Raw genomic sequence first — 12,318 nt, forward strand, 5'->3', positions numbered from 1 at the left:
CTAAATATTTCTTAAATGCTTTCTACAACACATATTATGGTCAGGTATCCACGTAACATACAGAAATGCTTACCTGAATGCTTTATTGGCTTTAACAGGGGTTGCTTCAAAGCCAATCGGACAAAAGTAATGATTCTGGCAATGATAAATATAAGCCATGGATTCATCTTTTAATCCTCGAGTTAACTTCGACAAGGCCCCTGAAGCTACAACAAAAACAAAGACAGAAGGACCATGAAGCACTATCCATGCTTTATCCAAAGGACGAGTTAACAACTGAAAGACAGCGAAGACATTACTGGGAACACACTGACATGGATGGGGGGAAATGAGAAGCTACTGATGATGCCAAAAAATATGAATGGATTTATTTTCAGCTTCACCCTTCATACTGATATACAGGAAAACAGAATAGCAAACTAAAGAACTGAAATATACCTTGCTTACCAAAACCTTCTAATAACACACATACTTGTCTATGAAATTTAATTATCGTATATACCTAGTGCATATAGTAATGGTCTCAACTTTTCTGGTTGAGTACATCTGTCACTAGACATTTCTGAATAAACACGCCCATTACAAGCATTTTTGTTTATAAACTCTGTGCATATACTACTGTACTATTACGTGTTTTTTTAAAGATATACAAAAAGTATGAATTTTAAATTAGATTAAAATATAGACATTCTAGTATGCTCTTTCCTTACCACAATGGTCAGCTCTACAGTGTGTACATCCCAGTTTGATGACCACTGAGATATATGAATATAGATTCCAGATGATAAAGTTCCAAATATGGAAACTTCCTCTCACTAACATACAGTTTACTCTTTCTCCAAAAGTTATGCGGACTGGAGGAGCAGCTTTCACAAGGTAAGAATATCAGGAGAGGCAGACAGGTAGTAAGTACCAGGGTGTCCTCTTATAATTGTTCCTCCTTGTATGTTTCCCATGGCTATATTACTTGTGAGCTAATTTCAAAAGAATTACCATAAGCAACAACTTTTTACCAGCACTTAACACTTAAAGCCATTAACTGAGATTTCAGTATCCTGCATCTCTTAGAAGAAACTAAATTATTCATTAACAAATAGCCTATTGAAACTGGAAATCCTAAAAATAGTTGAAGTAGATGAAAGCTTGCAAATCATGGTTTCTCTGATTGACTTTCTAGCCACTAAAGTAGCTGAAGAACTCTAAGAACTGCAGGTCACTGGCTGTAGCAGAGCCAAGGAGGTGAGCCCCACCCCCACCCCTGCAGATGCACACAAGTTATGAGTTCCACAGACACAATAACATTTCTGTCTTAAACTCTTCTCTAAGGTTTCATCCATCTTTCCCATAGATTTTTGCCTCATGGCCTACCATCAGAACATACATGCATGGCAAGGTGGTCTTTTCTGCTTAAAATCTCTATTTTATAATGATAAACACATCTTTCTTTTTGGGTTCTCCTGACAATTTAAAACTCGACACCCAAGGGAAGCTCTAAATGAAAAATAATAACTAAAATTCAGAAGATACTCAATATTTCATTCCCATAGCTGAACTTGATTTGCAGATAGGTTCTAGGATAGTGAACAAATTTAAGTACATAGATTTAGACTATTCATAAATTCAATAAATCCAAAAAATGTTTATGCACATACCAGTTTAGGAAAAAACTCGAGATATTTTTTTTATTATTATTTTTTTTTATTAGTGGGTGAACAATCCAATGCTTGGTGAATTCTGCTTCACAATGATAGGAAGAGTAGATATTTTAAAAATTGTGGAAATGCCAAATAAAAAAAATTTCCCAAATGACTAAAATTGTAATGAAAGAACTTGTATATAACTTTTCAATGGAAATCTGTGTTTCACACCTTCCTTAAGTCAGATGTAATACAAAACAGCTCACTTCCGTATTGTGAGTATGGTTAGCAATTATTTTTTTAACACATATTTATTGAATCCTCCCATGTGTGAGGCACTGGTAAGACAGGAGGGAACAGGCTGGGTTCCTGGCCTCATGGAGCTGACTGTCCAGTGGAGGACACCAACAATAAAACAATTATGGATGGTAGTTTGTGCTTTAAGTGAAATAAATAGGGTGCTGGCTTAAAGGAAGGCTCAGGCACCAGGCTTTAATATTCAGTGATGGCTCCTTGGAGGTGATGGCATTTAAGCTCAAACATGAAAGATGAGAAAGATATGGGGGAAGTGAAATCTAGGGGACAGAAAAATCCAGAAGTAAACAACAACCATATTGTATCTTTCAGACACTGTCTCATTCTGAAGTCCCTCATAGTCTTGTGAAGTAGGTACTTGCAATAGGCACTGGATTAGCGATTAGTTTAATGTCTTGGAATGTATTCCAGATTTCTAAGGTCTTGATAAAGAGGTTAGATAACACCTTTTTAGAAAGACTACAGCAGTTTTCAAATTTGGGCTTGCAAGGCTTGTTAAACAATAGATCAATCGTGCTTGACCTAGTCAGTCTGCGATGGGGACCAAGAATTTACATGTCTAGTAAGGTACCAGGTGATGCTGATGTTGGTCTAGGGACCATATTTTGAGAGCCACCCGTCTAGAGTAAGAGGAAATCTTATTTAACTTAATTCAGTACGCAATTTATGAGCGCCTACTAACTATATCAGGAACTTCAGGAAACAAAAAACAAATAATAACACAATATGTGAAGCTGTCCTCATAGAAGGATAAAACAAGTAACTTTAATATAGGGCAGAATAAGACAGTGCCACAATAAAGGTTTGCAATTCAAAGAAGAAAGTGCACATCAGGTCTATGGAATCAAGAAGGGGAGGCATCCAAGATGGAATGATTGAAGTGGAAGGATTTCGACAATTTAGGCAGAAGGAAGAGCATGAGGAGAAAACCAAAATCACGGGAGGGGAGGGATATAACCAGAGAACATCAAGTAGTGTAGTTTAAAATACAGGGTATGACAGTATAGAGAGGCACCCCCAGAATTTCAGGGCAAAGTCATAAAAAGATCATCCTTTGAAGTAAAAGATAGTAAATACAGTATTTAATGCATTCAAATGGTCATCCAATAAAATAATTCCATTTAGGACAAGACATATAAATGTGTTACATATGTAAACTAAATTCAGAAAGATGTTCACTCCAGACCAGAGTATATCTAAAAAATCTGAAATTTAAGCAACAAAGCAGCCACTACAAAATGTACAGCCCCAATCATTACTATTGGAATTAAGAGGGATAGGCTTCTAAAGTGGCAGGGAAAGCTTCAGAGATAAAGCAGGGCTTGCACAAGACCAACGATTATTGAAGAGGAAGATAAGAACATTCCCAGAGGGGGGAGGGAGATCAATCATCCTTCAGAAAATAGACATAGAGAAAGAAACAGTGAGGAGTCAAATATTGCAATAGGAAAATGAAGACAGGAATAAAACTGGGAAAATACAGCATTAAAAGTTATTGCTGGGCACTTAAGCTGGTTCCAAATCCTAGCTATTGTAATTTGTATGGTATAAAGAAAGGAGAAAAACACTACTAGAGTTAGCTGGCCTGCAGTATATGTCCTAATCAGCCAACAAGAGAATTCTGGTATCTCTGATATTACGTTTATCACTCTAAGTTAATATACCAACATTCTGATATTCACTGAGTTTAGTATGAGTTTCTTCTGTAGAGCTTGATCATCTATAGAAGGACTATAAAGAACTCTAGAGCAACTTATTAGAATGTATTTTTACACCTTGAAAGACAAGAACCAGATTTTATAATCCACCAACATAATATCCTGCAAGGCTCTTATTCCCTTGAAAATATTTTAAATACAACTGGGAAATGTAGGACAGCAGTGGAAGGCCAATCTATATTGGCTTTGAATGATGCTAAAGTATTGATGCTTTAAGCAAGCACTGGAGAGCTCTTTAAAAAGAAAGAGATCTATTAGTACTATACATTAAAAAGATTTATCTGGCCTTGTGTCTATTATGAATTGGAGAAAACCAGTGGATGAGGAATATGAAAACTTAATGCCAAGTCCACCTGAGATGCGCTAATGCACTGCAGTAAGCTGGCAGCAGTGGCCCCAGTGAGAATATACATTAATTATTTGGGTTTTGGGCAGAGGTAGCTATTCTCTGTGAAGCAAAAACAATGAGTTACAATACCTACTGGAAGAATAAAAATGCACAAACATTAGTATAATTTTCAAGCTAGCTGATTAAAAAATGAATCTAGACTTCTCTGGCACAAATGTTGGTAGCTAAGAAGCAACACTTTGAAGCTGCCTGAATAAAAATAAGTGATTAATAATAATAATAATAGTAATAAGTAAAAAATAAGAAGGGAGCCGAAACCGGTTTGGCTCAGTGGATAGAGCGTCGGCCTGCGGACTGAGAGGTCCCGGGTTCGATTCCGGTCAAGGGCATGTACCTGGGTTGCGGGCACATCCCCGGTGGGGGATGTGCAAGAGGCAGCTGATTGATGTTTCTCTCTCATCGATGTTTCTAACTCTCTCTATCTCTCTCCCTTCCTCTCTGTGAAAAATCAATAAAATATATTTTAAAAAAAAAAAAGAAGGGAGCCAATAGTTTGAAACTAATGTTGACAACTTCTAACACAAACTGTTATTGTAAGTAATTGCATCTCTGAAAAACATACTTGAGTGCATATTAACAGCAAGATCTGTTAATTTTGTCAAAATCCCTGGATTTTATTTTTATTCCATGAGTGAGCTGAGAAAATGAACATGTCAGCAAGAATGGGGGTGTTATAAAATCAAAGAAACATAGTCCCCAAGAAAACATAAAGTCTATTGTGGAAAACAGGCCTAACGATCCTTAAAAAATAACTCAAACAAAAAGAGATACATTTCAAAGTACTTTTTAAATGAGCAACAACTGACAATGGTTTTCACTACTGCATATCCCAGAGACAAATAAGAAAAGCCTAATTCTGCAACTCTTTCTTCCACAATGAGAGAGAACAGAAAAGACTTTTGCTTGACACATGCACCACACCTCCTCTGAATACAATCAGAAGTTCTAGGGCAGTGATTCTCAACTTTCTGGCCCTTTAAATACAGTTCCTCATGTTGTGACCCAACCATAAAATTATTTTCGTTGCTACTTCATAACTGTAATGTTGCTACTGTTGTGAATTATAATGTAAACATCTGATATGCAGGATGGTCTTAGGCGATCCCTGTGAAAGGGTCGTTCGACAGCCAAAGGGGTCGCGACCCACAGGTTGAGAACCGCTGTTCTAGGGTAACGTGTGAGGACACAGGGCAACATAAGGAATCATAGGGTTACTAGGGGCAGTCCCTGTGATCTAGGAGCTGGGCAGACTCATTAAAAAGATGCAACATGATAGAAGGGCTAATGTGCCAAATGCCACAAGACAGACGCAAACAATCATTACTATTGGAATTAAGAGGGATCGGCTTCTAAAGTGGCAGGGAAAGCTTCAGAGATAAAGCAGGGCTTGCACAAGACCAACGATTATTGAAGAGGAAGATAAGAACATTCCCAGAGGGGGGAGGGAGATCAATCATCCTTCAGAAAATAGACATAGAGAAAGAAACAGTGAGGAGTCAAATATTGCAATAGGAAAATGAAGACAGGAATAAAACTGGGAAAATACAGCATTAAAAGTTATTGCTGGGCACTTAAGCTGGTTCCAAATCCTAGCTATTGTAAATTGTTCGGCTACGAACAGTGGGGTGCATATATCCTTTCTGATTGGTGTTTCTGGTTTTTGGGGATATATTACTAGAAGTGGGATCACTGGGTCAAATGGGAGTTCCATTTTTAGTTTTTTGAGGAAACTCCATACTATTCTCCACAGTGGCTGACCCAGTCTGCAGTCCCACCAGCAGTGCACGAGGGTTCCTTTTTCTCCGAATCCTCGTCAGCACCTGTCATTTGTTGATTTGTTGATGATAGCCATTCTGACAGGTGTGAGATGGTAAAATAATGCAAATTTAATTAGCACCTAAAACAATCCTTAAAATCAACTCCATTACTCTGTTATGTACAAGACAATTCCATAATAGAACTTTGTCACTTTCACAGTCCATTTTCCTGTTGTTATGCAGGTCTAACATCAAATACTCTAAAATCTTTGCATTCCTTTTTAGGAAAAAGAACTGCAAATTCTGTGCTGCTTTCTGAGTTTTACCAAGACATATGTGTGCGCAAATACACACACACATACATTCACTCACACACCCCATGGACCCAAACAATATAATGTATTAAAGCAATACTTATGACATACTTTACAAGTCTAAAAGCTCTACATATAAAGATGAGAAGAGCTAAAAATATTAAACTGTAGCCCTGGCCGTATGGCCAGTTGGTTGAGTGTTGTCCCGTGCACCAAAAAATTGGCTGTCGGACTCCTAGTCAGGGCACATGCCCTGGTTGCGGGCTCAATCCCTGGTAGGGGATGTGCAGGAGGCAGCCAATTGATATCTCACACTCACATCAATGTTTCTCTCTCTTTCTCCCTCTCCCCTCCTCTCTCCTTAAAAATTAATAAAAATTAATATAAAGAAAAATATTAAACTGTATATTGAAAAGGGCCCTACACGTTACTATTATAATTTCTCCCTCAGATAAAAAGACATAAAAGTAACAGACTGTGTTTAGTGTTTACATAGTCAAAACAGCTAATCTTTGAGGTGGTTTAAAACATGTATGAATACACATGCATGTACATGTGTATTAATCTTCTATATGTTTACCTACCAGTTTCTCCAGCTGTTTTATTCTTCCCATGAGGCTTATATAGAACATACGAGCATCCTTTTACATGGAAGTGGTCATTAATTTGTCTAAACCATCTGAAAATAACGAGAAGATTTGCTCATAGAAACAGTTCCATAATAAAGATGGCACTATTCCAATTCTAGAGAAATTCAGGCAGAGCCCAAGTTTGGTATATCTACTACAGGTTGGGGCCTGGCAGCTGCACACATGGTTTACTATCAACACGCATCTACAGCATTATTATTTTATAGAACTAGAAATAAAATATGTCTCTAAGCAAGGGCTTCATACCTCATGAGTGTTGTATTTCCAGTGAAAGGGCCAAACCTAATATCTTCAAATGGGGGTTGAAAGCCCAAAATATGTAATGCTTCTTCTTGAGTAATCGGTGGAAGACTACAAAAGAAACATTGCCTTTCATTTTACAATTACAACCATATGCAAACATAACCTGTCTCAATGCTAATATTAATATGTCTGTCTGATTTGCAAAGAATTTGGGTAATATTTTTAATTTTTATTTTATCAAAAATAATGCATACATATATCTTAGCTAAAAGACTTAAAACAAAATGAAGTAGTTTTTCCTCAATTTATGAAAAACCTATCCTTAAAAACCTTCCATTATAGAAAAAGCCCTGGGAAACGGGGTGTGGCTGGAAAAGGGGCCGCCCCTTGCCCTTCACGCAACGCACGTTAGTGGGGAACCTGGTGCTAAACCATTCGTAGACGACCGGCTTCTGGGTCGGGGTTTCGTACGCAGCAGAGCAGCTCCCTCGCTGCGGTCTATTGAAAGTCAGCCCTCGACAAAAGGGTTTGAAGAAAGATCAAGAAAAAACAACAAAGAAAAAAAAAAAGAAAAAGCAACACCAAATAGCATGGGAGTTTAGATACCAATAAATTAACATACTCACTTTCCAGCTCCCACTGTGCTATATAAGAAATTCCAACAAGAAACTAACGAAGAGATACCACAAGAAGTCTTATATTGTGGTCGGCTTATGCAGTACCTGGGAAAACAAAAGATTTTTCTTTACTTGAATGAATACAAAATAGGCATATAAATATGCAACTCTCATGGCAACTAAAAGTGTTTTAACATAATGAAAATTTCGATCACTTAAACCAATATAAAATCTTTATTCACTTAAAATATTTTTATATTTATTAAACGTATCATAAATGCATAAACAATAAATCATTCATTTTAATAAAGAGAGCTAAGTATGACTACTACTAAGTTAGAGTAGATGTTATCTAAACCAATGGGGGGAAAATAATGGTATTCAAATGTAGACACCAACTACAAAAATTTCAGTGCAAATTCCCAGTTGAGCTGTAGATCAGATATATGATCTACAAATATTTGCTCCCACTCTGTATGTTGCCTTTTCACTTTGTTGATTGTTTTCTTTGACCCGGAGAAGTTTTTAAGTTTGATGTAGTCCCCTTCTGTCTATTTTTGCTTTTGTGACCTGTGGTTTTAGGGTCATATCCCAGAAATCACTTCTAAATCCAAGGTCATAAAACTTGTCCCCTATGTTTTCTTCTATGAGTTTTATCATTTTAGGTCATACGTTTATGGCTTTAATCCATTTTGGGTTAATTTTTGTGTATGCTGTGAAATAAGGGTCCAACTTCATTCTTTTTTATGTGGACATCCACTTTTCCCAGCACCATTTTCTGAAGAGACTATCCTTTCTCTATTCCATGGTCATGGCACCCTTGCCAAAGATATTTTATTCATTTACATGAAGGTTTATTTCTGGAATCTCTATTCTATTCCATTGGTCTATATGTCTGTCTTTGCTCCAGTACCACACTGTTTTAATTATTGTATATTTGTTGTATGTTCTGAAATCAGGAAGTATGTGGCCTGCATTCAACTCTTGCAATCACCACCTCCCCAGCAATTATCCAGAGGCAGTGTCTTCAGCTGGAAGTTGGGGAGTAAGATAATCAAGTGGCGATCAGCATGATGTCTCCTTCTGCGACCCTCCCTGCAATGCTGTTGCCTTGACCTAGATTTCCACAAAGAACTCCAATGCTTCAGCACTGATGCGACTTCTCAGACACCTAGATCTAACCAAAGGGTCACTGGATGGTTTCAAGACCATCACGTGAACTTTAGGGAAATCTGCATTGTTTTATGCCAGCAGTTAATACACAGAATTGGACAAGTATGGTGTGGAGACTTTGATATTTCCTTGTTTCAACACAGACAATTTTCCATCTTGTTGTTATTGATTTCATGGGTTTGAGGAAAGTAGTGAAGTAAAAAAACTAAAACAAAACACATATTCTATCATATTTAAATCTCTCCCTTCTACTTTAAACAATTCTTCACAAAGCCTTAGGATTAGCCTAGGCATCCTTAAGATTTTTTTTGTATTTCATCAATTCCAACTTGTTTACTGGTCTTGTTCATGATCAGCTTAACACTTTTCCTTCTATCTTCTAAGGGTCTTTCTATTACAACCCTAATTCTGTGTAATATTCTTAGTGGGAAATAAGGTTGTTGTCCTGGTAATTTTTCCCTTCAGGTTATTTCTCCCATCTGTCCTATCCCATCCAAGTCTTTATGGCCTCACATGCTATACTATTAAATTATTCATATTCATATGACTATTCATATTTGTTGTTAAAACAAATCTTAAGTCTAAGGAATTAGAAGCAAAAATGGGTACAGATTTGCTCCAAAGAAACTAACAGTAATGTTTTTTATTCTAGTGTTTCTTTCCCAGTACACTTTTCATACTAACTACTACCAATTTATCTTTGTAAATATCCTTATATTAAGAAATCACCAATGGCTTATTTATGCCCCAGAAAAAAAAATCTAAATCCTTAGCCCAATATCCGAGAAATAGATCATCAAAGGTGTTATAAAATATCAGAGTTGCCCTAACCGGTTAGGCTCAGTGGATAGAGCATCGGCCTGCGGACTAGAGGGTCCCAGATTCGATTCCAGTCAAGGGCATGTACCTTGGTTGTGGGCACATTCCCAATAGGGGGTGTGCAGGAGGCAGCTGATGCATGTTTCTCTCTCATCGATGTTTCTAACTCTCTATTCCCTCTCCCTTCTCTGTAAAAAATCAATAAAATATATATATATTTAAAAATCACAGAGTTTTCCTGGCTGGTGTTTCTCAGTGGTTAGAGTGTCACCTGGGCACGGAAGGGTCAAGGGTTCAATTCCAGTCAAGGGTATATACCTGGGTTGCAGGTTCAATCCCTGACCCCAGTCCGGGTGTGTGTGGGGGGCAACCAATCGATGTGTCTCTCTCACATCAATGTTTCTCTCTCTTTCTCTCTCTCTCTCTCTCTCTCTCTCTCTCTCTCTCCTCCCTTCTATTCTCTCTAAAAAAAATCAATGGAAAAAATATCCTCGGATTAGGAATAACAAAAAATAAATAAAACAGAATTTGGAGTCTGGCTTTTTTCAGTTCCAATATATGATCTACTTACTCACCACATGATGTTGGGGAATTTTTTTGTTTGTTAATCCTCATCCGAGGATATGTTTTTTTCCATTGATTTTTAGAATGGAAGAGAGGGGGAAAGACAGAGAAAGAGAAACATTGGTGTGAGAGAGACATACCAATTGGTTCACACACACAAACACACACACACACACACACACACACACACACACACCCGGGCAGGTAATCAAGTACCTGCCCTTGAGCAGAATTGAAACAGCAACCTTCAGTCCACAGGCTGATGCTCTAACCACTACGCAACTGGCCGAGGTTGGGCAATTTTCTTAGCTTCTCTGAGTCTCACTCCAGATAAGCTGGTTTACCCTTCATTACCAACATGCCAGACACTTTCTTACCATCCATTCAAAGACCTAAAACCCTCCATCCCTTCAGATTTCCTCTCTTTAGACCCAACTCTTCAGGGAAGCCTTCTGATGTTCATTTCTTCCTCTCATATTTTTTCTTTATTCATACCCATCATCTGATAAACTGCTTGAAATATTTTACATTTCCTGCTTAGTCCTCTCTTCTCAACTAGATTTCAAACCTTAAAAGAACAAAGACTATGTTTTATGTATCTTTGTAGTCTCAGCCATACCCAATATTTATTAAATAAGTGAAAATATTTAATATTTCTAAAACCTCAAACAATAGAATTTTTAAAACCTCAAATCAGAGATCAGCAATTTTATAGCTATCACAAATTAAACCTTTTTTTCTTGAGAAAAGGAACTTTATTTTAAGGTGACCAGATATCCCTAGTTGATAAAGGAAAGCTCTTCTTATTAGAAGAATGCCAGCTAATAAAGGCAGAAAGAAAGATAGAATTTTGAGATATCACCATTTCACAACAAGGATTCAGGCAAGGATCGTCAATAGATTTGGCTAAGACCATTAGATGAAAAGTTGGTAGGAACAGGCTCTTAGCCTAATGCCATTGTCACCCCTCTGATTACTTCATGGCTGCAGAAGGGGGAAAATAACTGGACAATGTAGGCTAAGGTTGTCACCTCCTAAATCCTATAATCACTTTTAGAATCTCTAATATTAGATCACCAAGTTCTATGAACCTCCTGATGTAATATAATACAAAGGACACAGGATCATTTAGGCAGTATTCTTGTGTAAAATGTTCAAGCAGGACCTCATTAAAGTCTTTATATCTAACATCTAATTTTCAAAAATATTGAGGATATATAAATAATTTAGAAAAATTAATATGAAAAAAATCAGACAAATCCAAAAGGTAGCACAATCTACAAGATATCTGGCCAAGTCTCTTCAATAAGTCAATCAACCTAGAATTAAAATGAGGTAGAGACTATTCTGGTTTAATAGAGACATATGAGCTACCACAAGCTATCAGAAAGTATGGTTCATAGTTGGGTCCCACATTGAACAACCAGGTGTGAAGGCATTTTCAGAGCAATCTGAGAAATCTAAATTTAGCCTAGGAATTAGATACTAAGGAAATATTGCTAACTTTAATAGGTATAACACTGGTACTATGGTTAAGGAAGAAAAAAATCAATTTTTAGAGCTTACCATCGTCTGAGGTCTAATACTTTCCGCTGCTTAATATCTTCAAGAGGAGAATGCTGAGGCCACTCCCTTTGATGTCTTCCTTTTTTATCTGAAGTTTTTTTCTTGGAAATTTGTTTCTTTACATTGACTAAAATATAAGAGTATAAAATAAGCAAAATGCTTGATATGAAGTAAACTGCCAGGACAATGATACTAATTGTTGAACAAAATTAAAAAGTAGCTGCCACTAGTTCTAAAAATGATATTTGTAAACATATTGAATAAATAAATGTATCCTCATAAATTCTCTCCTACCTTACAGAGAGAAAATAAAAACAGATTTAAACAACCATGAATGTTATTTCCTATCAGATTTATACTAGTATATTCCAATTCCTAAGCGGGTCACTTAGCTAGTACATGAATCATTCACAAAATCTTTTAATTTAGAAAATAAAATTATCAACTATAAAATATTTAACTAGAGCACTTTCCAGAAAATGAATCCTTTCTATAAAACAATAAAACCACATTAATGTAATTCTGTTAAAAAGTAA

The 12,318-nt window shown here is 36.7% G+C and overlaps 1 protein-coding gene across 8 annotated transcripts in view; it reads right to left on the reverse strand.

The window, feature by feature from the left end:
* BIVM (basic, immunoglobulin-like variable motif containing) overlaps window positions 1-12,318 on the reverse strand; it is a 30,618-nt gene that overhangs the window by 5,654 nt on the left and 12,646 nt on the right. For all 8 annotated transcript variants that reach the window (XM_070408621.1, XM_070408623.1, XM_070408625.1 and 5 more), the window contains exons 3-7: window positions 11,783-11,909; window positions 7,670-7,765; window positions 7,047-7,151; window positions 6,735-6,829; window positions 74-206 (exon numbers count right to left, since the gene is read on the reverse strand). In XM_070408621.1, the coding sequence (XP_070264722.1) occupies window positions 74-206; window positions 6,735-6,829; window positions 7,047-7,151; window positions 7,670-7,765; window positions 11,783-11,909 (556 nt within the window). The remainder of the gene's footprint in view (window positions 1-73; window positions 207-6,734; window positions 6,830-7,046; window positions 7,152-7,669; window positions 7,766-11,782; window positions 11,910-12,318) is intronic.

This window comes from Myotis yumanensis, unplaced genomic scaffold (genome assembly GCF_028538775.1).
Source record: "Myotis yumanensis isolate MYYU_CA2020_CCGP unplaced genomic scaffold, mMyoYum1.0.hap1 SCAF_3, whole genome shotgun sequence".
Classification (NCBI taxonomy): Eukaryota; Metazoa; Chordata; class Mammalia; order Chiroptera; family Vespertilionidae; genus Myotis; species Myotis yumanensis.